The 24,619-nt window shown below is 42.4% G+C and overlaps 11 protein-coding genes across 11 annotated transcripts; 5 read left to right on the top strand and 6 right to left on the bottom strand.

Moving 5' to 3' along the window:
• Positions 1-757: 757 nt before the first annotated feature.
• Positions 758-2,848, top strand: SAMD00019534_010990 (hypothetical protein; the record flags this gene model as incomplete). Its single annotated transcript, XM_012903066.1, has 4 exons — positions 758-1,809; positions 1,884-2,263; positions 2,332-2,657; positions 2,756-2,848. Coding segments are annotated over 4 exons (1,851 nt in total), but the record flags the coding sequence as incomplete, so codon positions are not given.
• Positions 2,849-3,288: 440 nt separating this feature from the next.
• On the top strand, positions 3,289-5,916 carry SAMD00019534_010980 (hypothetical protein; the record flags this gene model as incomplete). The annotated part of the gene is made up of 4 exons (XM_012903065.1): positions 3,289-3,636; positions 3,801-4,599; positions 4,725-5,214; positions 5,283-5,916. The coding sequence occupies 4 exons, from the start codon at positions 3,289-3,291 to the stop codon at positions 5,914-5,916; spliced, it is 2,271 nt and encodes a 756-aa protein (XP_012758519.1).
• Positions 5,917-6,033: 117 nt separating this feature from the next.
• Positions 6,034-8,520, bottom strand: SAMD00019534_010970 (hypothetical protein; the record flags this gene model as incomplete). The annotated part of the gene is made up of 3 exons (XM_012903064.1): positions 6,034-6,135; positions 6,205-7,024; positions 7,091-8,520. 3 exons carry the CDS (start codon positions 8,518-8,520, stop codon positions 6,034-6,036), a joined length of 2,352 nt encoding a protein of 783 aa, XP_012758518.1.
• A 602-nt stretch (positions 8,521-9,122) lies between these two features.
• On the bottom strand, positions 9,123-10,106 carry SAMD00019534_010960 (hypothetical protein; the record flags this gene model as incomplete). Its single annotated transcript, XM_012903063.1, has 3 exons — positions 9,123-9,571; positions 9,642-9,975; positions 10,053-10,106. The coding sequence occupies 3 exons, from the start codon at positions 10,104-10,106 to the stop codon at positions 9,123-9,125; spliced, it is 837 nt and encodes a 278-aa protein (XP_012758517.1).
• Positions 10,107-13,005: 2,899 nt separating this feature from the next.
• SAMD00019534_010950 (hypothetical protein) lies at positions 13,006-15,183 on the top strand (the record flags this gene model as incomplete). Its single annotated transcript, XM_012903062.1, has 6 exons — positions 13,006-13,285; positions 13,355-13,629; positions 13,701-13,828; positions 13,922-14,360; positions 14,541-14,956; positions 15,027-15,183. Coding segments are annotated over 6 exons (1,695 nt in total), but the record flags the coding sequence as incomplete, so codon positions are not given.
• A 245-nt stretch (positions 15,184-15,428) lies between these two features.
• On the top strand, positions 15,429-16,679 carry SAMD00019534_010940 (hypothetical protein; the record flags this gene model as incomplete). Its single annotated transcript, XM_012903061.1, has 1 exon — positions 15,429-16,679. A coding segment is annotated over one exon (1,251 nt), but the record flags the coding sequence as incomplete, so codon positions are not given.
• A 24-nt stretch (positions 16,680-16,703) lies between these two features.
• SAMD00019534_010930 (hypothetical protein) lies at positions 16,704-18,148 on the bottom strand (the record flags this gene model as incomplete). Its single annotated transcript, XM_012903060.1, has 3 exons — positions 16,704-16,868; positions 16,929-17,044; positions 17,107-18,148. 3 exons carry the CDS (start codon positions 18,146-18,148, stop codon positions 16,704-16,706), a joined length of 1,323 nt encoding a protein of 440 aa, XP_012758514.1.
• Positions 18,149-19,181: 1,033 nt separating this feature from the next.
• Positions 19,182-19,585, top strand: SAMD00019534_010920 (hypothetical protein; the record flags this gene model as incomplete). Its single annotated transcript, XM_012903059.1, has 2 exons — positions 19,182-19,188; positions 19,287-19,585. 2 exons carry the CDS (start codon positions 19,182-19,184, stop codon positions 19,583-19,585), a joined length of 306 nt encoding a protein of 101 aa, XP_012758513.1.
• Positions 19,586-20,581: 996 nt separating this feature from the next.
• SAMD00019534_010910 (hypothetical protein) lies at positions 20,582-21,436 on the bottom strand (the record flags this gene model as incomplete). The annotated part of the gene is made up of 1 exon (XM_012903058.1): positions 20,582-21,436. A coding segment is annotated over one exon (855 nt), but the record flags the coding sequence as incomplete, so codon positions are not given.
• A 240-nt stretch (positions 21,437-21,676) lies between these two features.
• SAMD00019534_010900 (hypothetical protein) lies at positions 21,677-22,972 on the bottom strand (the record flags this gene model as incomplete). The annotated part of the gene is made up of 2 exons (XM_012903057.1): positions 21,677-22,625; positions 22,752-22,972. The coding sequence occupies 2 exons, from the start codon at positions 22,970-22,972 to the stop codon at positions 21,677-21,679; spliced, it is 1,170 nt and encodes a 389-aa protein (XP_012758511.1).
• A 303-nt stretch (positions 22,973-23,275) lies between these two features.
• Positions 23,276-24,358, bottom strand: SAMD00019534_010890 (hypothetical protein; the record flags this gene model as incomplete). The annotated part of the gene is made up of 3 exons (XM_012903056.1): positions 23,276-23,929; positions 24,047-24,154; positions 24,224-24,358. Coding segments are annotated over 3 exons (897 nt in total), but the record flags the coding sequence as incomplete, so codon positions are not given.
• Positions 24,359-24,619: the final 261 nt, after the last annotated feature.

The following is a 24,619-nucleotide window of genomic DNA, read 5'->3' as shown; positions in this document are numbered from 1 at the left end:
GGGTACTCATTAATATGAGTAGATTGAGTGATTGAGCCTGTATCTGTACAACAATGTATATATATATATCTCGATTGATTGATGATCAAGTATTCATTGAGGTATAGTTGTAGTTGTTGATGTTAAGTTGAATGGATGAATGAATGAATGAAGTGTCGTTGTTGTTGTTGAGAACAACATGCCAACTCCTACTAAGTGGTCCAAGACTTTGAGGGGATCATAGATGTAACCCTTTGTCAATCAATTTCAAGTTGGGTCGCTCCGACCTGACTTCGAGACACAACCCCCTCACACCATAAGACAAAGAAGGTCACCAAGTGGCACATGTGGTGGTCACATCAAATGATCAAAGACATCCCATAATTTGATGTCGACTGATCAAGTGTTTTCAAACACCTGATTCGCCCATTTTTTATTTGTTTGGAAAAAAAAATCAAACAAAAACTACTACTGAGAGTGTGTGTGAGGTTTGATTGATCAATTCACTGCCATACCACACAATGTATCCATCTTATCATCCAGTGTGTGTTTCCTTTGTGTGTGACAGAAGGACAAACAGACACTCCCTCTCTTTGATTCATTCCAACACATAAACTCACAAACACACACACAAACATATAACAACAAAACCACAATCACTCGTAACAATCACTCTTAACTCATTCAATCATTCATTCAATCAAACAAATATTTATAGTATTACAGAAGATAGATAGATAGATATAGTGAGATTGGAGAAAGAAGAAAAGAAGATAGGAGTGAGCGAGTGAACAGGGATATGCATCGCTCCAATTATATACTCACACAGCTTGGTGGACAGACAGCTGGTGCTGCATCAGTTGAGGACTTGTTGAGAGAGATCAATCCTACTAGTTGTGAACCAGGTCCACAAGGTTTCCTACAATATGTCGATCAGTCATCACTAAAAGAGATGGCTGCACTCAAACAACAACAACAACTATACAATCATCAACAACAACATTATCACATGCAGCAACAGCAGCAGCAACAACAACATCATCAACAAATGATGTACCATCAACAACAGTCACAACTACAGTCACAACAATCACAATACATTCACAATCATACAATGTCCACTACTACAACATCAACAGCAACATCACAACAGAGAATGAATGGTGGATCATCTGGAGGCACGACATCTGGAGGTATCTTTGGATTCAAGAGTGGCAGCAGCAACAACAACAATAATACAGTCTCTGGCTCAGTCTCTGGTACAGGCGCAGGCGCAAGTAGAACCAACGATGATAGGAAGAGTTCAAGAGCGAGTAGATTGATCAATAATGAGGACGAACGACGACGACGAAAGGAACAGAAACGCGCGAGGGCAAAGGAGAAGCCTATCTTTGTCTCAAAGGTGGACGACCTGCCGCCCGAGTGCATCAAGATGATCAAGAAGTCAAAGATCCCAGACGAGCAGTTGCGCGAGCACTTTGAGATCCTGCTGCCCATCCTGCGCTTCCGCACGGGCTTCAATCTGCGCTCGGCCAACAACTCGCGCAAGTCGGTGCAGATCCAGCCGATGGCCATCGTCTCGCCCGAGACCTCGCCAACAATGAGCGCCACGACCACCACCACTACTGTCACAGCGTCGTCCTCGATGGGACCGATGCGATACGACACCACCAACAGCAAGAACAGCGTAAACAACAATGTCTACAACGAGGACGACTCGTACGATGAGTCTCGTCTCGAGCAATCCATCCTGCCCAAGGGCTCCGTCGAGTTGTTCGAGAAGGGCGACGTCAAGAAACTGTATAAAGGACTCAAACAGATTGGAAGCGGGTATGTTATAACATGGTGGCAGCAGCAACAGCATCGCGGGAAAGGCGTGACTTACTGACACGCCACATATACAGAGGATTTGGAAGTGTGTTCTTGGCCAAGTCCACGTTGGACAAATGCGAGATCGCAATTAAGAAGATAGCGCACACGACGCCAAAGGCAAAGAGGACCAACTTGAATGAGATTGGCTTCTTGCACTTTTGTAATCATCCCAATATTGTAAAGTATTTCCGTAGCCACTTGGTGGACGAGCAGGTGTGGATCGCCATGGAGTACATGCAGGGTGGCACGCTCACCGAGGCCTGCTCCAATCACACGTTCAACGAGAGCTGCATAGCATATGTCGCCAAGGGCATGCTGGAAGGTCTAAAGTACCTCCACTCGCACAACCTAGTCCATCGCGACATTAAGTCTGGCAACATCATGATGACAATCGAAGGAAAGATCAAGATAGGTATGTTGTGTGCCATACTCATTCAATCAATCAATCACAATCACTTACATTCTATCAATCAATCAAAGTTGACTTTGGACTTTGCGTGGACGCCACTCAACGCAAGTTGACACACATGGCAGGATCACCATTTTGGATGTCACCAGAGATGATCAAGGGCATTGAGTATGGATGCGTGTCTGACATTTGGAGCTTTGGTATATGCTTGCTGGAGTTGGCAAATGGACAGCCACCCAATCGCAAGTCATCACTCAATGCCATGTTTGCCATTGCCACCTATGGATGCACTGGTCTCGATCGTCCAGAGCTGTGGTCCGACTCATTCAAACACTTCCTCACCCTATGTCTCGAAGTTGATCCATCAAAGCGACATTCTGCCGAACAGTTGCTAAAGGTATGTTTTATGAGTCAGTGTAGATGAAGTGGTTACATGATGCTAACCATCCACTTCACTTCGATCAATCAATCAATCAATCAACTTGATGGATACAGCATCCTTGGCTACAGATGTCAGAGAATCCAGAGACGATGAAGAAGGTATTGACTCAGATATTTATATCAAATGCCATGCACCAGTTGGAGGCGATATAGAGATAGTAGTGAATGGAGTTGTCGACAACACCTTTGGAATACATTATATATATTATTATTATTATTATCATTATTATTGATAATGTACATTATTATTACGAACCTTTGATGTTTAAGTTTATCGACCTTCGTGCTTGTAGAACCTGTTAAGATAACTCGGTTGATTTGAAATAAGTATTCTTTGAATGATCACGTGACTTGATTGTGTGTGTGGACGAGTGCTTGATTGATTAATTAACTTGAGGGTGCAAGTGTGTGATTGTGGTAAGGTTGATCAATACCACTTCTTCTTTATGCGAGTGTAGCCCACAAATCTTGCTAGTCAAGACCCAGATCGGGACACTCCACGTGTCAATTTGCCTTTTATATACAAATACAAACAAAGATAGAGATACACATACAACATACATATATAACATCAAGAAAGATAGAGAATGATTGGATCACCACCTACGGCAAGCCCTCGTAAGAGATCAGGCACGAGATCAGGATCAAAGGGTGAGGACCCAATGAAGAACTGGTGGCTTTGTCTTCCAGTTGATTATCTGATCACAGCGGGCTCCATTGGATGGACTGATATGCATTCTTTGGAGGTGTTGGAAGAGTTGTCAAACTACCAACCTGGTCCAAATGCTGTACTGCCTGATCTGACACCAGCAAAGATACATCGCATCGTTCAAACCTATCAATCAAAGCTCACATTAGAAACTGTCACACTTCTCCTGGCAACACTGGAGCATCACTTTGTCAGCACTACCTCTCCAGGTCGCACCGAGTTCTTTGTATGTGTTGTTGATTGATGATCTTGGCCTCACTAGGCCTAGGCCTCACACTTGTGGCCGGCGGGCCGGGCACACTTACTCTGTTCCCTTGACTAACATAATCAATCAATCATTCTTGTTCTGGAATCATTCCGATATCTCCCTTTGAACGATCATTCCAACAGAACAAGTTCAAAGACATTCCATTGGATCTGACAATGACATTGCATATGTGCATCCAGAACTTGTCCAAGGGACTCAAGTTTGAACAGTTGGTGGATATATTGTTGGTGGAGGATAGACGTACCTATGCTGCTTATGATACACTCAGCTCTCCTGGCCATCACCACTCGCTAAAGGTCACAATGGAATCACCAGAACAATACCCAATGCACAAAGAGTTCATCAAGTATTACTACGACTTCATCCTACACTTTTACTTGTTTAGCATGTTGGTTGGAGAGTTTCGCGTGATAATCAAGCAGCGTGTCTTGGCCAAGACAAGCCAACGCGCTGAGAGGCTGGAGAGACTGGCAAAACAGCTGGCGGCCAAGGCCGACCTCCTGGTGCGTCAGACCAACGACCAATACTTCCTGCGTCTGTACGATCAGGATGCAGGTCAGGTGCTCGAGATCAACCGAGATGGCGCCACGCTCTACGTCGGCAAACAAAAGCCATGGAGTCGTGCACATGGCAAGTATTTGATCAGGAACTTGGTGCATGGCGACTCGGGTACCAAGTCCAATCATCTACATCTCGTCTCTACAGACAACTTTAGTGCCATTGTCAAAGTCGCTGCCATCCCAATCGATGAGATCATCGACCTACATCAATCCTATCTCAGCCATCTTGGCACGACAAACGAGCCCTGCCACTACTGCCATCTTCCATCCTACCCACCCTATCGATGCTCCTCATGCAAAGTCAACATCTGCTACCTCTGTCTCAGGCGCAGTGAATGTCTGCCATGCTACATCACCAAACGTATGTCACTGCATCACTCAATCAGGATGGTCCCAGCCATCAAACATTCGTTCAATCAATCGAGCCGGAATGGCCATTCCATGGCCATCACTTTATCATTCAAACTAACATCTTGGCCAATACAGTACCGATGACTGTGATCGTCCATTTCAAGGATGAACAGAAGTTCTTGACAGTGGAGAAGCCTGACTTGCGTGAGTTTGCAACATTGGTATATAAGACATTCGGGATCAACAAGGGAATGAGCATTGCCATGAGACTGGTACACAGTTCTAAACAGGAGATACCACTCGACAATGATATCAACCTGGCGCTGGCATTGGGCGAGGGCAACACATGCAAGATGGTACTGGTCACCATCCCAGACCCAGTGATCATCGCACCAATCATACCAATTGCCCTGGTGGACCAAGGTGATTCTATTGGCGAGGGTGGCTACGCCAATGTCTACAGAGCAACTGTGCCCAAAAGACCAGAGTTTGCTGGCAAAGACATGGTGCTCAAGTTGCTCAAGCTACACAATGGCGCACTATCTCGCTCCGACAGACTTGGCATGGATGCTGAAACTAAGCTCGTAACCCTATACAAGTTCAGACGCGAGGCATCACTCTTGTCGTATGTTTGATCGTCTATTCCTGGATCAATTAATCATTGACTCACTCACTCTCTTCATAATTCTCTAGGCACATCCAAAGCGTGCATGTTATTGGCCTGCATGCCTTTTGTCAAGACTTGGACAATGATCAATATGGTCTGTTGCTGGAACGCGCGCCACTTGGCACCATCAGCCCAGATAACAAGTATCCATGGGAGTTGCTGTTGTTGATGCTGCTCGATATATGCAAGGCGTTGGTGGCCGTTCACAACTTGGGCTACATCCATCAGGACTTGAAGCCATCCAATATCCTGTTGTTTAACGAGTGCGTCGACACACCCTTCCGCTGTAAGGTCACAGACTATGGCATCTCGACGACCAGGAACAAGCAACACAACTGGGGACACACGGGCCAGAGCCATACGCCACACTATTGTGCACCCGAGCATGATAAGTATGGCGAGTACGATGAGCGCGTTGACATATACACTTATGGCGCACTCATGTATGAGTTGATCACAAGCTATCAGTACTCTGATCACTTTAGCAAGGCATCATTCGAGTTTAGCAAGATCAAGCAGCCCGATGCCAAGTTATTGTGCCAGCTCCTGCTCAAGGAAGATCCAGAGCTGCGACCCAAAAAGATGGAGGAGGTGCAGGAGAAGTTGGAAGGTCTGTTACAAAAGTGTCGTGATAATCCTTCAGCCTGGCCAGCTAGATAGGCTGAGGCGGCGCAATGTTACTGTACATATATATAAAGAGTCATTGATTGATTGATTGATTGATTGATTGATCGTGTTTGGTTCGTCTACAAATACATCCTATCCTTAGCGCAATGATCAGGACTGCTGCTGGCATTTATTGTTGATGTCCAACTTGCTTTCATACTTTAACAACTGCTCCTTGAATCCTACATTGGGCATAATCTGTGTTCTCTTTGCCTAAGAAGATTGATTGATTGAGTTAGTGAGCGAACTAACGATGATGTGGCGACGTCTAACAATACATACTTGTACAAAGTTAAATGCATTCCTGTAGGTTAGCTGATGGTACTTCATCAGGTAGGCAATGATTAGGGTTGAGCTACGTGAGATTCCAGCGCGACAGTGAACTAGTACACCGCCAACCTTGCGACCTTGCTCGATAAAGGCGGTGGTCTGTTCAAAGTGGACGGAGAGGTCGTAGTTGGGAGTGTCACGAGCATCGTCGATCGTGTAGTATTTGAAGCTGCGAGGGAAGTATGGCGCCAGGTCACCAATGGCCAGCACGACGTGGGTGATTCCAAGCTGCTGCAGGATGGACGCGTTATTTGCGCTGTCCAGACCGCCAAGGAACACGTTGGGGATGATCTCTGTGGGCAAACTGGTGAACATGGTCAGAACGGACTCGACCAGCTTGAACTCAGCGGGTATCGACAACAGGTCCCTGTTGTCCCTGATGTTGATCTCCTTCAGACAGCCCAGACCGCCACCCTCGACCAGTGGCACCTCGACGTTGCGGCCGGGTTTGAATCCCTTGGGCGCCAGCAGGGCCAGGTCGGCAGAGATTGAGTTGAGCTTGTTGGAGGACACGTCGATGTGGTGCAGGTTGACCAGCGAGCGCATCGTTGGCAGCGTCTGGATGTGGTTGAGGCCGATCCACACGAACTTTAGATTGACGAGCTGATCAAAGTTAGCCGGCAGTGATTTCAGCTTGTTGTGAGTAAAGTCGATCGTCACCAATTGAGTAAGGTTACAGAAGCTGTTTGGCAAAGAGTCAATATGATTGTACTTCATCGAGATGTACTTCAAGTTCTTTATCCTATCAATGTCCTCTGGTATGGACGTGATGCTGTTATGTATGAGTGTGCATGTTAGTATTAGATGGGATCATTCCATATCGATCAATCACACATACCTATTCTTGTCCATTGAGATATGCGTCAGAAGTGGAAGATGTGAGAGGACATCGATGGGGAACTTGCTGATCCTGTTGCGACTAAAGTTGATGGTTGTCAGGGTCTTGACAACCTCGATGAAGGGTGGCACGATGGTGAAGAAGTTGGAGGAGAATGAGATCTCGACCAGACTCATCTCGGCCAGGATGTCGAATATCTCATTCTTGATAAACTCCAAACGATTGAGACTGAGGTCGAGCGAGTGCAACACAATCTTGCGACCATCCACCGTCTGCAGCTGGACGGGCGGCACTATCTGCTTGGGTGTGCCATGTCTCGAGGTTGGCTTGCCAATCGTCTTCTTGATCGTCTTGTAAAATGACTTGTTCTCGCTGTCTTTTTCTTTGTCTTTACCGCTTTCTTTGCTGTTGCTGGACGCACCACCGCTGGCCGTCAGTGGTGGTGTTGTTGATGTTGATGTTGATGAGGCCGTCAGAGTGGATGTTTGTTGGCTAGGCGAAGAGCTAATGAGTGGAGAAGGCGAGGATGATGACGTGGGCGACTCGGAGATGGGCTCGGACGACACGCTGACAGTCTTCTTGTCCTCATTGGCAATGATCTCGGCCAGCGACTCGATCTCAAGGTCGGGGTTGAACTGTGAGTGCAGACGGTACTTCTTAGAGGGCGAGCTGGACGGTGAGCTGGACGGCGACGAGTTGACGAATGAGTTGTTCACGCGCTCTGGCTCCTGGTCGAGCGAGACGACTGGTGGCGACGAGTTTGATGGTGGTCGCTTGGCGGTGGCCTGCTCGCTGCTGGACTTTGGATTCAGCTCGATGAAGCTCTTGGACACCGTGTGAGATGTGGGGCTGGGCGAGGCGGCCGACCATCCCTTCTTTGAGCCCGATGGCTTTGTCGAGGGTGGGGGTGTGGGTGGGGGCGTAGTAGTCGCGATAGAGTTGGCAATAGCCGATTGACTGGCAACAGCAATCTGTTGCTGTTGTTGTTGTTGTTCTTGTATTTGTTGTACTTGTATCAGTGGTGTCTGTTGTGTCTGTTGTGTTTGTGATTGTGTCATCTGTGTCTGTTGTGTTTGTGTCTGTGATTGTTGTGATTGTGTCAACTGTGATTGTGTTGCAGACTTGTATACTACATGATCATTCGTATTCCTATTCTTTAGATAATCACTGTTGTTCAGTGAGTCTGGTCGGACGATCTCCACACTACCGAGCAGACCATGGAATATCTCCAACTTTAACTTCTTCAAGTTCCTATTCTTAAAGTCAACGTGTAGTCTTCCATCCAAATCAACTACCTGTACTTTGTACTTATTCCTCGTTGTAGAATGTGATGATGATGATGATGACGATGACTTATCAGGTGCCACCTGATCTGCCTCAACATCATCAGTAGATGAATCAGGAGCGATCACACTGTTTGAGTTACCCATAATAATTAATAATTAATAAATGATTATAATAATTAGTTAGTAGTGATACAGATATAAGTAAGTAAGTAAGTAATAAGTATTATTATAAGTTAGGTATGAATATGATTACAGCCAATGACAAGACTGACTCACTCTCAGACTGCAGAGTCAACCAAACACACACTTTAACAACAAACACCACCAACAAGAAGATGTTTGTGATTGAATGATGGAAATTGTGTGTGCTGGCGTGCCCCATTTAGTCGGTTGGGAATAAGTTTCGCTCTTTCCAACTCAAAACACTGTTTGTAAGCGCTGCAAGCATCACAATTGTTCGTTGTTGGAAAAAAAAGAGAGATAGTGAGTTTTGAGTGTGTTCTATTTTTATCATAATGCGCGTCTTTTGATCATCAGTCAAAGTCAAACATTCTTCTTTATTCTTTACCCACACAAAACTGGGGTTATTTGATGTCTAAAGACAAAAAGAGAGATTAAATCCCATCATTGTACGATTTAAACTCACCCACCCACATGTGACCTGGAACCATTCCACCCCAATCAATCACATCACACATAATTTGAATTATATTATATTATAAATAATTATATTTATTGTTTATGGATTATGGTTTCATGTTACTAAGTTGAGCTGTTCCTTCGTCGGACTTTGATCTTCTGGACTTGGATGAGGATGTGGACTTGCGTTTCTTGATGATTATGATGGTCAATGCAATGAGTAGGGCAAGAGCGACAACACCTCCAACAACAATTCCTGCAATGGCACCATTCGATAGTTTGGATCCAGTTGATGGTGTAGTACGATCACCATTTCCAATGAATACTACCAAATCATTACCAATTAGTTCAGCTCTATAATTTGATGATGGGATATCTTTAACATCATCACCAGATTCAAGATCATAACTTGAGAACTTCACACCTTTCAATACATCCGATTCCAAATTAGTACCAACTGGAAGTGTGACCAATGTGAAGTTGACATTCTTAAGGTATGAAGCGACTCTAACAGTTAAGGCATTGTTTCCAAGGGTGGCCTTGGATGTAACATTAACTTCATTGATTGATTGAGTGAATAAGTTAGTGATCAATTAATCAAATTATTAATATTATGTTAAACATACCATAAGTTGAGTTGGTGGAACTGACACTTAGTGTGATGGTACCTTGATCATTGATTTGTAGTGTTCCAATGTTAAGGTATTGATTGTAGATTGAAAGTAGACCAGTGTTGGTCAATGTTCCAATGGATGCAGTGTTGTTTGATCCAAATATAACATGTCCTCTAATATTCAATGTTGAATCTGGAGATAATACAAATGAAGCAGATTCAATAACTTGTAATGAAGATTGAACCTCAATAATTGATCCAACTGCATTATAAATTGTATTGCCTCTCACTGAAATCCATCCTTGTCCACCAATCTTGGAAGATGACAATGTAAACCTTGCATCATCCTAAAATGGTTTGGGTTATGGCTTGGGTTAGGGCAAGGGTAAGGGCAAGGGGTGGATAGATTGAATAATGGACTTACAGATATCTCTGAGGTCTTGGATACATCAATAGAAGAGTCGATTATTGATATCATTGATTGATTGTATGATTGAAGATTGGATAGGGTAACGTTGGAGTTGGTGATGGTGAGTGTAGCTTGGGTGGTAAGGGTTGATCCCAGTCCAATGTTGAGTTGTGCTTTGGACAAAATAAATGATGATGTATCTTGTAATGACATGTGATTACCAATATTCATAATGGAGTTTGATGATATTGATACAATTGATTGATCACTTTGTAGCCAATTGCTACCTTCTGATGATGATGACACTACCAAAATTGATTCCTCAAGTGCCATTCTAGACTGTCCACCAATTGTAATTGATCCAATACTAAAGTTTGAGTACTTGGCCACCAACATGGAGTTATCATTCAATGATAGACTATTGGAACATTCAATGTTGGATGTTGATATTCTTGAACTTGATGAGTTCTGATGTACCATATTGGAATTGATCAAAGTGATATTTGAATTATCAACTTCAAAACCACCACCAATTCTAAATTGTCTTGGACCATTTCCATTGGATTGAATCCGCAGTGATGTATATGTTGATTGGACATCTGATTCATCCTATATAAAAGGTTAGAATATTAATATAAATAAAATATTGTAATATCACAATAATATGATGATTATGAACATACAGAAATATTAATATCGGTGTTTGTTTGAACTGATGAATAGTTGAATAATGCTGTGGAGCTCAATAAAGTTGGATTGGATTTCTATCGATAAATTATAATTGTCAATATTAGTATCCATTATGGATCTTTCAATCCATGATTCAAAGACTTACATCACCATTGATAGTGAGTTGATTGTTGACCAATAGATATCCTGGTGAATTATGTTCCAGTTTGTTGATTATCAAAGGGGCTTGGACACTGAACAATCCAGTATTGGATATTGAGTTCATTGTTGATGTAGCATCTTTTACATTGACGTATAGTGTAAGTGAGTGTCATTTTGATTGATTGATTGAATATCTTACATTGGAGGAATGCACCAGAGTTTGTCAATGATACATTTGAGTTGAATTGATCATTTGTTTGTATCTGTCCATTGTTGATCAATTGTACTACTTTGAATTGTTGTTGTTGTTGTTGTTGTTGATTGTATATTAGAGTTGATCCAAAATTAATTGTTATTTTATTGACAGTCAAACTATTATTGACTATCAAATTGATATTATTATTTGTTGGACCTAATGTCAATGATGCAACATTCACATCTGTAGTTGTAATATCTACTATAGTATTTGGTACATCAATAACAACATCATCTACATTTGTAGGAATTGTACCAGTTGACCAAAGTGTATTATTTTGGAAATTATCTTCCAAGTTTGCTCCAGTCCATTGAACTGTTGCTGCATTGGACCTCAACAATAATAATGTTAAAGTCAAATAAATAATAAATATAATCTTCATCTCTGATTGTTTGATAGATTGATTGAATGATTGAATGAATGAATGAACGAATGATTCTGAATTGGAACTAACATACTTAACTGGTGGTCCTCCAAGCAAACCTTGGTGGACTTCATCAGCCATCAACCCCCAACATCCACATCCCACATCCCACATTCACCAATACACACACGATGACACAAATAGGAGTTCTTGAAGGTTCCAAACGTCAAACAGTTAAAAAATCAAATATGGTTGCGTTCATTACCAAGATGACCACATGAGGTGGGTCACTGTGACCACATGTCTGGGGGCAACTCATTGATGCGCGCCATTCTTTTGCCGATTTAGACTTGTCGACTTGATGATGGTTTATGTCACTATAATTAGCCTATTTCATTCATTCGAATCATTTAAATATATGTTCTTCGTCAGAGTTCTTTTGTGTACGTTTACATATATATTATTGTAATCATCATCATCAGTTATTTGTTTGATCGTGTTTGTGGTGTGTCTGGGAGTGAGTGCGGGATCTAATTAATTTAAGTTAATGCGCGGATGGACCACCTCTCTGACATGGGATGGGATGTCCAACAAGATCACTTAAAACATGTCCAATACAATGAACCTTATAAAGTTGATCATTCCGGAATGATTGTATTATAATGTGGGATTTCCGTGTCCCTGCTAATATGATCCTAACCATTCCCATCAGAATTACTATCTAGATACTTATGTTTGGACATGATCAGGTTAGGAGAATTAAGTTTAGTATGCGGTCCATTTATAACATCTTGTAGGTTCTTGTTTGTTCGGGTTCAAGCCCAGAGAGGTGGTCCAATGGGGGGGGGGGACAATATTGCTACCTCCGATCACAAGGTGTCTTTATCGTGTTGGTGGTCCAACAAACACAAACATATACAAATAATAATAATGTTTAATGTGATGATTGAAAGAATGTTAGATTGAATGAATGAATACCATCCACGTCTATCCGTGGACTTGTTCGCATTCGCTTTAGTCTCCAGGTCATCCTATAACTCTGTTAACAACTAGGGTATATATAAAATTTATAACCTATTATAAGATGAGAGTCGTGTTGTTTGGTTGTTTGTAGGTAGTTAAGACAAGAACTTAACATGACTCGCAGGTCACTCTTCTGTGTATGAGTTGAACAAGTAAATTGTCAGATGAATTTAAATGGATGTCTTGACTCTGCAGTAACTATGTCACTGGTGTACCACCGAGTGCTAACATAACCACACCTTGGTGCCAGGTGATGACGACCACAATCCTCTGGTCAAAAAAATCTGATCAGTGCAAGTGTGGGTGTGTGTGATGAATGATCATTCATTAGAATTTACATTGGTAGACACACGCTGAGACAAATGAGAAGATCAATTTGTGATATCATTCATTCATTCAAACAATCATTAGTATAAGTATTTATATAATATAATATGGATCCTATAATTGGCATTCTAAACTTGAAAGGTATGATTGAAATGATTGATAATTAGTGTCCAGTGGACACCTCAGTCACTGACAATCATGATGTTATGATACCTTATAATGTTATAGTGGTCGAGGGCAAGAACCTCCCTGCCATGGACCCAAATGGCAAATCGGATCCATTCTTTGTAATTCAATTCGCAGGTGAGAAGGTGTACAAGAGTGAGGTCATCAAGAAGACCTTGAATCCAAGATGGGACGAATCACACAACCTCGTCATCCGTGCATCACAGTCTGCCTACACCATCAAGTTTGACATCTGGGACTGGGACAAGATCACTTCCAACGGTATGTTCATTCATTCATTCATTCATCACCATTAACTCACTCACTTACTTGGGCACTCAATCAAACTAGACTATATTGGAGAGATTGAACTTGATGTACCAGCATTGTCAAGGGGAACATTGGATAAGTGGTACCCTGTAAAGAAGAAGGAGAAGACAGATCGTGGTGAGATACACTTGGTATCAAACTTTATCACAAAGAAGGAGGTATACTCTGCATTCTGGACAAGTGTCTGCAGACACTTCTCCAACAACGAAGCCGAGGATGTACTGTCACTGCCAGACTACACTGCACTCATCACCTCTGTCAACTCTGACTTCCCAATGTCAGAGATTGAGACAATGGTATGTCATTCATTCATTCAATGATTCAATCATTCACTAACTTAGTCCATTCAACCAATCAATCAATTAAGTTTGAGAAGGCTGATCTCAATGGAGATGGAAATATCTCTGTATCAGAGTTGGAGCAATTCTTTAGTGAGACTGAGGAGGGAGAGAAGATTGTAGAGAGATTGTTGGATGGCAATCCAGACTTGATTTGGTATGCATCCCGCCATGGTCACATGACGCGCCAGGACACTCACTAACTCACGCACTGGCACCCTCGATCAATCAACCAATCACATTTACACAGGGAGACATATGCAATCTCAGATTCATACTCAACTATTGCAGATAATATCTTCTCAAAGAGTCATCACTCTTCATTGAAGACTGTGGACAATCGCAAGATGAAGGTGATCAATGTTCATAATAGAGAGACTGGCAAGTTGGAGGAGGAGAAGATACCTCATTACATTGAGGTAGCAATGCGTGTGATGTACTCTACAAAGTCTGGCAGAAGTGCCTGCAACAACACACAGGTGAGACGTCTGCTCAAGTTCCTCACCAACAAGACTGGCAAGAAGTATGCTGCCGCTGACAGTGTCAAGGACATCCCACCATTCATCAAGTTCCACAACCTCAACATCGATGAGATCCTGGAACCACTGACCTCCTTCAAGAACTTCAACGAGTTCTTCTATCGTCGTCTAAAATTATCCGCCAGACCAATATACGAGGTTGGTAACCCAGTATGTATCTTGATCACCATCACGCCACACTTGGTCCTGGAACTATCCCACTTATTCAATCAAAACACTCAATTTCTGGACTACTCCAAACACCAAACTACTCATTCAATCAATCCATCCAATCACTCACTGGAATTGTTCCAATCACTCATACTTACACGACACACCAATCAAACATAGTCCATCGCAGTCTCGCCAGCTGATGCACGTCTACATGTATTCGAAACACTTGACAAGGCAAAGGAGTTGTGGATCAAGGGCAAGAACTTTACTTTGGCATCTTTGTTGCAGGATGAAGCTTTGGCCTCACAGTATGAGGGCGGTTCGATTGTTATTGCAAGACTAGCGCCACAGGACTACCATAGATTCCATGTACCTGTGGATGGAGTGATTGGCACCACCAAACACATTGATGGCGAGTACTTCACCGTCAACCCAGTGGCCATCAACCAAGACATTGACGTCTACACTGAGAACAAACGAAGTGTCACCATCATCCACTCCAAGTGCTTTGACAACGTCATCTTTGTCAGTGTCGGTGCCACCATGGTTGGCTCCATCAACCTGCTCACCACCGAAGGACAGCATGTCCAAAAGTAAGTCAATCCAAATCATTCATACTCATTCATTCATTCATACTCACTCACTCAATCAATGATCATTCAGGGGCGATGAACAAGGATACTTTGCATTTGGAGGATCGACCATTTTGTTGTTGTTCAAGAAGGGCACTATTGCCTATGATCAGGACATTGTTGTCAACAGTGCCAAGCCAATTGAGACATTGGTTAAGGTTGGCACTTCATTGGGTCGTGCTATGACCCTTCCTTTATAAAGTGATGTTGTGGTAGTCCACACCCAATCAATCACGTGACCATTTTTAACACACTCGATCACTTTTGATCATTCTTTCATTCACTCAATCAATCATCCAAACTATCAAATAATTACAACTAGTTATGTGTATAACTTATATTTAATGATGGATAGATTACCATTAACAACATTAATAATTATATTTAATTATTTGAAAGATGATAGGATTGATAGGTTGTGCTTTGGATTGTCATGCAAGAGGAATTGGAACTTTGCTCTTTGGATATGTTAAGCTACAAGCATGGATTGTCATCTGATGCCCTACCAAACACGATAACAAAGTTGAAGTTGAACACCACCATCTCACCTGGTCTTCTGCCACCATCCATCACCAAACTACATCTTGAACACAATCAACGTATCACACCGGGTGTGTTGCCGCCATCACTGTTGACGCTCAAACTTGTTGGAAAGTTCAACTCGTTGATTGATCCAGGAACCCTCCCAGCCAGCCTCACCACGTTGACATTGGGCCACTCGTTCAATCAAACAATCGAAGGCATATTCATGAACATTCAACTCAAACATCTCAAACTTGGTGATGCCTTCAATCAACCTATCACGACAAGTACCTTCCCTCGGTCTCTCATTGCTTTGAGCTTAGAGGGGGAGAAGTTTAAACAGGTGTTGCCACGAGGATCACTCCCACCCTTGCTCAAACACCTCTCCTTTGGATCAGGCATAGACGGCAACTCATTAATGCTTAAGAGCACCTTTGCCAACATTGGATCACTTCAGCATTCACTCCGATCGTTCACCATCGGCTACTCAAAGTTCGCCCCGTTGCCAATGGGATTCATTCCGCCAACCCTCACCAAGCTGACTCTGTTGGGAAAGTTTCCATTAAAGTCGTTGAAGGGTACTATCCCATTGACCCTGCTGTCCCTGGATATCGATTGCGTGTATGATTCTACTGGCGACATTCCTCGCGGCACATTCCCACCGTCCCTCACCGAGTTGATGCTGCCTAGGGGCGGGACAATTACCGTCCACGACACTTGGCCTGTGGGCCTGCGCAAGCTGTCCATCCCAAGCCTCAGTTTCATCAGGCAGATTGAGCATCTTACACATCTCGACTATGTGCTAGTGGACGAGGAGATCATGATACGTGGACCAGCAATCTTGGCGCAGCCATCCAAACTACGATGTCGACAGTTAAAGCTCAAGGTAACCTCCACGATTGACGACGACGACTGTTTTGGTATGGACCTTCCACACTTTATTGGACGGTCGTTGACAACCTTTCCCAGAGCGAGGACTCTCGAAGTGGAGTACGGCGACATCTCCATCCCCTGTCTTCGAAGGATTGCCTCCAAGGGCGTATTGTTTGATGGTAACTTCTTTCATCGCGACATGTTTGGATTCATGAGGTTGGCGGACAAGCACTTTGTACCAGAGCCAAACTGGAGAAGCAATGATGCCTATGGTTATGACGATGATTATTGATTGATCGTGGATTGATGACCATCATGCTTGGAACTCAATGGCGTTCTGTCTGGTGATGGTGATCGTCTGTTCCACTGTCCATTCCTTGGCCTTGCAAATGGCCATTACAACATCCAATATGCTCGACTCTGCCTCCAGTGGAGTGTTTTGATCAGACTCAAGTAATAGTCTATCATCAGGTATCGACTGTTGTTGATAGCATGGAGTCAATAAACTTTCAATCAATCAATCCAACATAATACATACCTTGATCATCTTGTACACCTTTGATGATGAGAGATTAATGAATGAGATGCCAAAGTAGAAGCGATTGCCTTTGGTCTTCATCTTGGCGAATGAGTCAACAGTTGATGGTTTGCCGCCTGTTGTAGTTGTTGTGCTTGAGTCAGTATGATTGATTGATTGATTGTGTGAGTGGACTTACTGAACGTGTGAAGGGCAATCTTCCTCGGCATCTGATCGATTGGTAGTGCGATGAAGTAGTCTAGGAGCTTGCCATGAAGTTGAACACAGTGTAGACTGACAAGACGATTGAATTCTACTGCAATCTTGATCAGTTGATCAAATACTATCCATTGCTCAGCCTGTTCGTTCTTGCCAGTGGCGCGACACTTGGTCACGCGGTCCACTCCAATCTCACCGACCATCGCATTGGGATACTGTGTGAGTTGTTGACGTAGCTGGTCGGGCCAAGCAGTGTTGATCACCGTTGGGTAGGTGTCAGACACCATCTTGGTTGGGTCTTGCTCGGGGTTTGTGTCCAGCAGCTCCTTGGGCGGGTGCACGAGATGCACGAACCAGGGATGCACGCCAAAGCAACGAATGGTGCGAGTGCCCAGACGGTCACCATATCTGTTGACACGTGTCCAGTCGTCCACGGTCGTTCCCATCAACCAGGTGCAGTGCAGGGGTAGCTTGATGTCTGCGAACTCGAGGTTATCCACATCTTCGTGAATGTGGCTGTGTGAGTCGATGATCAGATGTTTGTTGGCATGGAATGAATCCAACATCTTGTCGTTGATTGAGTGTTGGTGCAATGCGTCGATTGCAGACTTGAGTAGGTTCTTGGCGGCATCGAATGTGAGAAGTGTATGAGCGTCATTGATTGGCACCCATCGCGAGTCCTTCACCTCCTCAGCTTGAAGTACGAGAGTGCCGCTCACTTGGGCCAAGAAGTAGTGCACAGACTTGTTGATTGTATCGCCACGTTTGTTCTCAAAGTTGTAGTGCTCTGTCAATGGTTGTTCAACCAGCAATGTATCGATCACCAAACCAGTCTCTTCGTGTAGTTCACGCTTGGCAGACTCCAATGCTGTCTCGTTTGGTTCTGGATGACCCTTTGGGAAGGCCCAATGTTCGCCCTTCAAGTGTTGTATAACAAGTATCTCCCATTCCTGTTGTTGTTCCTGGTCACCATTCTTCCTCCTCAAAGGTATGACTCCATAGCAGGTATCAGTGATGATCATTTATGTGTTTGTTTTTTTGTGTGGGATGATTGATTGATTGATCAAAGACCAGATCAGGATGGTTGAGAAATTGATTGAAATTGAAAGAAGGAAATGTACAGAACAAATTCGTGGCATTATCAAGAAACCGGAGTCAAAGAAGCCGGAGAAGGTCATTGATTCTATGGTCGACAGTTACTTGGCATCGTTCCTTGACAATTATCACACTGTCATAGATGCCAATAGTGGACGGGACTACAAATAATGACATCAAAAAAATAAGAAAGGTGATGGACTGCACTATTACATCTTCAGATACAGGTACTACAACCACTACAACTACTTCACACAAACCAACAAGGCGACACAAACAACAACAACAAGAACTACTTCAACACATAAGAACATTTAATAATGTGTGCTGCTGACAATGATGTCAACAACACTTGATCATGCTTATTCCTACTATGTCATCTATTTCGGATTGGACCAATCGGATTCCCTCCACACCCCCTCAATTATTTAATCAATTAATTGAACAAACACAATCAGGAAAGTGTGGTTCAATCAATCCAAATAAAAATATCACCCTCTCTGAGTGTTTATCCACCCATTCCCTACATTATCCTGATGTTTTTTTCGATTGGGTAAAACAATCCAATCTTGGGAATTCTACAATAGTGGGGTTGAGTGAGAGAAACTATTAGTTTAATTGGCTTATTGTTTGTTCATCAAATAATTTACAGTACTAGGTGGAGATTGAAACATACATATGTATATCCATAAATATGTATGAATTGATCTTCACCCCTTTGATGATTTTTTCAAGCCAGCTACCCCCGATAATTTATGGGGTGGGCGTACCTCCTTCCTCTTGATCCCACCAATTATTTGTAGAATGACCAATTAAAATTGTAACGTTTAGATTTTGGAATATTATTTTTAATAAGAGAATTCATTATAAATACATACGATCGTATCCTCTTCAACAACAAAAACAAAACATAATTAATTATTATTATTCATCTAAACTAACAAACAAAACTATTGAAATATGGGATGTAAGTAAAGTAATATTTAAGTACCCTTATCTACCTTTATTTTTCTAATATTTATTCTCATTCTTCTCTCTCTATCCAATTTTTTTATATTTAATTAGTAAAGGATGTTGTCTTTGATAAGGGTGTTGAGGTCGTCCAGGATGTATTGGGACTCGGTGGTGAAACCAACAATGCCAATTCAAACGACAGGGCTCCCTCTGAACAAAGACAGAATGCAAGAGATAATAAGACCTACAACAATATCATAAGTAGCCAGAACAACAACAACAAAGAGGTCATCGAGAATGGATACGACTCAAACAGCAACGATGGTGTCCTCCAAGGTGGTGAACAAGATAATAATCAATACTCCAACCAATACTCTAGCACCAATGAATCCTATTCCAAGTACACCTAAGTTGAATAAACTAGAAACAATTTCCAAAGGGGAATTAATTGTTCTAATATCGGTTAAGACTATTATTTCTATTTGTTATCCGAAATACAATTATAAAATGTTTAATATTTCTAGATTGAGGCGAACTTGAATGAATGATTGGTACAGATCAAAACAATGTTATTGTCAATCACTCTGATTTGGTGAATGTTCCAGTCATCTTCATCCACAAAATACGTTCCAACATTTGGAGTGGCTTGAACAACTCGCGCAATAACTTCCAACAATTCATCCTTCGTTGCTACGCGTGGGCTCATATCCATGTCGCAATCAGGGTCATAAGCAAGATTGATTCGTTGCACTTGGAATCTTAGTTTATCGCATCGTATTGTTGAATATGGCGTGTCATTGCCTTTGACAGTTAAGTCATACAACAACTCAACTGTTTCAAGTTGTGAGAGGTGCTCGAATTGCTTGGCAAATTCCAGATTGGGTATTGAGGTGCTTTGAAGATCAGATGGCAATGAATCTTTATCAAATTTCATTCTTCTACATTGTGAAAGGACCAACTTGGTGAGTGATGATGGTAGTTTGTCTCCTGGAGACTCATTGCAAAAGTCTCCATCAAGCTCAATTGATTGAAGTGATGATGAAAGCGATCCAGGTTTGATCAACACCTGATGATCGGTTGATATATACAACTTGGTTATTGATGATGGAAGTGATCCAGGAGCAAGAATGTTGTCATTTAATAACCTAATTCTCAACGATTGAAGCGAAGGGAAGGCGGGCGGTTGATCTGGAAGTAGACCTGAAACACTGAGTTGAGTGAGCGAGGTAGGCAAGGAATCTGGCTCAATGATTATCCTCTTTGATTGTTCGATATTGAGTGATCGGAGTGATTCAGGGAGTGATCCCATTGTAATTGGACCCAAAAATGAATATCCAAATGTCAAATTGTTGAGGAGAGTGAGTGGACTGAGAAGGCCTTCGTCAAACATGTTGAAGGAGTAGTCAAAAGTGAGTTGTGTGTGGGATCGAGTGAGGGAGTGAGCCTGGCTCAATGTATGAGTTGAAGTAATATCCAAAGAATAGTTGATTGAGCGAAGATGGGAGCTGTCCATTGGAAATCGGTTGATTGAAATTGTAGCCTAAGGTCAGACTGGTTAATGTTGGTGGTAGCGATCCAACTTGAATGGGCAAGCTATACGTTGAGCCAAGGGTTAAGGTCTGAAGTGATTGAGGCAGAGTACCAACACTGATTACATTGTTATAATAATCGCCAAGTATGAGCGTGGTGAGTGATGATGGAAGCGACCCTATCTGTAATGGCTGGCTGAACATTGATCCAAGAGATAGGGTCTGAAGTGATTGGGGCAGATCACCAACATTGATTGGTTGGTTGAAAAAGTAGCCAAGTGAGAGATTGGTAATGGTGTCGGGCAGTGATAATGGTGTGATCATCTGGTTGAATCGTCCTCCTAGTTCAAGAATTGCAAGTGACTTGGGAAAGGGTATGTTACTTTGTCTGAGGGAGGAGTCCACGCGCATCCATGTGATTGACTCTGGCAACTCTGTCGTCTCTGACCATCTATAGGGTGTATTTCTTTGAGCATTCTGCCTCAGTGATACCATCAACTTGTTCATATTTGCCATCAATCTCTTGCAACACAATGCAAGACACACCTTGTCGACCAAATCATTGAGTAGTTTAAATAAATCAACCATAACAATGTCTGGTAAGTTGTCCAACATTGAATGATCATATCTTTGATGCTTTGATGTCTCAGGATGAACGACATCTTGCTGCTCTGTAGTGTTTGAATCATTAACCACAACATCATGATGTATTATATCTTTGTTTGTATCCATTATTATTATATTTGAACTGATGATTAATAGACAACAGACTATAGTAGTGTATCAATGATGAAACAGTTATTATATGTATGTATTATATATTATACAATGGATGAATGAAAGAATGAACATCCATGAATCAAACAAAAAGGTGAAACTTTCTCACAAGTTCTTTGTGATCGAGGGTCGAGGGTTGGGGCAAGGGTTGAGGGTGAGGGCTTTCTAAACAACATGAATAGTCAATCATGATTCTTATGATGACAGTGTGATTAGTTTGAATGAATGATTGGAATGGAGGTGCAGAAATTGATTATTGTCAATCGCTCGGATGAGGTGTGTGGAATGTAGTTCTTGGACAACTTCGAATGTGTCAACATTTGGAAAGGCACGAATAGCTCTTGTAATGACAGCCAAGAGTTCATCAGGAGTAGTTGTCCGCGTGGCAAATGTGAAGTCCATCGATGGGTCACAATCAACGTATATACTCTTGACTGTGAACTTTAGTCTGTTGCACTTCAATGTTGAGATGTTCGTGTCGTCCAAATCACATGGAAGCTTGAGCTCGACATGCTCAAGATGTGTAAGTTGTTCAAAGTACTTGACCAAGTGAACACCTGCTATGGAGAGACTGCGAAGACCCAATGGTATTGTGTCCACAATGTTGAGTGTACAGTTGTCTGGAAGACACAAAAGAGTGAGCGAAGGTGGTAGTGTGCCTTGAGCCAATTCTTGGTCCATCCGTCCCGAAAGGATCAATGATTGAAGTGATTGAGGTAGTGATCCTGGTGAGAGCACTATCTTTATCCTGCTGACTATTATCAACTCTGTTAATGACGATGGCAGAGACCCAGGTACCAGTGTAATGTCATCGATTTCATATATTCTAAGTGATAACAGATGTAAAGGGAATGGGCTCACCTGACTTTGAGCAAAGACACTCAACTTGGTGAGCGCAGGGGGGATGGATTGCGGATCATCAACGATGAGTCTAGGCGATCGTTCAATATCGAGTGTTTGTAGTGATGGAGGGAGTGATCCAGGTGTTAATGGTCCAACAATACCAAAACCAAAAGACAAGCTGTTGAGCATCGGTAGTGAACTGAGCAGTTTGTCAGTCAACTTGCTGAAGATTTTACCAAACTTGAGTTGTATTAACGTGTGAGGTAATGAGTCAGGAGCAATGATTGAGTTGAAGCGATATCTAAATTCAAGTTGAGTGAGTAATGATGGGAGCTGTCCAGGCCCGATAGGTTGATTGAACTCATAGCCAAAGGTTAGACAAGTGATGGTAGTTGGCAAAGAACCAGTTTGAATGGGTTGGTTATACTTTTGGCCAAAGGTCAATGTATTGAGTGACTTGGGCAATGTATTAACATTGATTGGTTGGTTATAATAAAAGCCTAGTGTTAGCACGGTGATGGAGTCTGGCAATGAGGACGGTAAGATCATATGGTTGAACGAGTCTGAAAGCTCGAGTTTTAAAAGACTTGACTTTGGGAATGGCACTGAGGCGAGACCGAGACCGTCAGGATCAGCAGTCACTCGCATCGATGTGATTGAATCGGGAAGTGATTGTTGCTGTTGTTGTAAGATTGGTGAGGATTTGTTGTAATACCATTCATAAGTTGTATTTCTTTGGTTGATTTCCTTCTGCAACTTCACCAACTTTATCCAGATCGCCATCAATCTCTTGCAACACAATGCAAGACACACCTTGTCCACAACATCATTAAGTAGTTTATATATATCAATTATAACTATATCTGGTATGTTGTACATCTTTGATTGTTTGATTGGTCGAATGAAAATGATCACCCAATCAGGTGATCACACTCATTCACACATTCATTGGATCACTTTATTATTATGAAGTTCCAACAAAGTGATGAATTTGAATGTGAAGTTAGGACGAACAATCATTACATTGTGATCGTCAATCACTCGGAAGTAGTAAGTGAAGTTTGGAAAAGCATTACAATGATCGACCATATATGTTCCAACATTAGGTGCGGCTAGAATCACTTTTGAGACCACATGGTAGATCTCCTCTTGATTGGCAAAGCGTGACTTGGATTTGACAGTACTTATGTTCACTCTTTCAACTGTTATCTTGAGTATATTACATCTTATTGTTGTTGTATATAATACGTTTGGATATAAATGTCGGCCAGAGATGAGACATGGCTCACTAAACTCCACTTGTTCAATCTGTGTAAGGTGTTCAAAGTACTTGATATGATGAATGTTTTGGATTGTAATCCAACGAAGATTTGATGGTACTGAGTTGGCACCAATAATAGTGAGATGGCCAATCCTTGGAAATGACAACTCGGTGAGAGATGGTGGAAGTATACCTTCTCCCAACACCAAGTTAGTTGTCCCATTTATGATCAATGTTTGAAGTGATTGTGGCAGCGATCCAGGATCTATCCCCAACTTCATGTTAATGAGTATTATCAACTTTTTGATTGAAGGTGGCAGTGAACCAGCCACAATCGTATCTCTCTTTATAAAGAATGGAGGATTTCTTTGGTAAATGAACATCCCTCGTTCAAGGTATTGGTTGTGATGCTGGAAGCAAAGTTCAGTGAGCGATGGAGGCAAAGAGTCTGGAAGTATCACTATGTTTCTAGATTGTTCAACGTCGAGACTTTGAAGTGATGGAGGGAGTGATCCAGGTGTTAATGGGCCTTTAAATTCCATGCCAAATGACAATGATCTGAGGACAGCCAGCGGAGTGAGTAAGCCATCAGTCAACTTGTTATAAAGTACGCCAAACTTGAGTTGTGTAATTGACACAGGGAGTGACCCTTGTTCGATTGTTGAGTTGAAACGATACCCAAGTTCAAGATGAGTGAGTGATGAAGGTAGTTGTCCAAGCCTAATAGGTTGATTGAATTTATCTCCAAATGTCAGACTTGTTATAGTTTGTGGCAACGACCCTGATTGAATGGGTAAGTTGAACTTGTATCCCAAGATCAATGTGTTGAGTGATCGAGGCATTGCTTCAGCAGTGATTGGTTTGTTGTAATAATATCCAAATGATAGCTTGGTGATGGAGTCAGGCAGTGACGACCGTGTGATCATCTTGTTGAACTTTGCAGCATCTCCAAACTCGAGTATTTCAAGTGTATCTGGGAATGGTATTTGTTGCACTGATCAGATCCTGCCAAGTCCATTGTTCACTAGAATCCA

The sequence above is a fragment of the Acytostelium subglobosum genome, assembly GCF_000787575.1.
Source record: "Acytostelium subglobosum LB1 DNA, scaffold: scaffold2, whole genome shotgun sequence".
NCBI lineage: Eukaryota > Evosea > Eumycetozoa > Acytosteliales > Acytosteliaceae > Acytostelium > Acytostelium subglobosum.
Note: the sequence above shows the minus strand (reverse complement) of the source record. Positions and strands in the feature narration are given on the sequence as shown.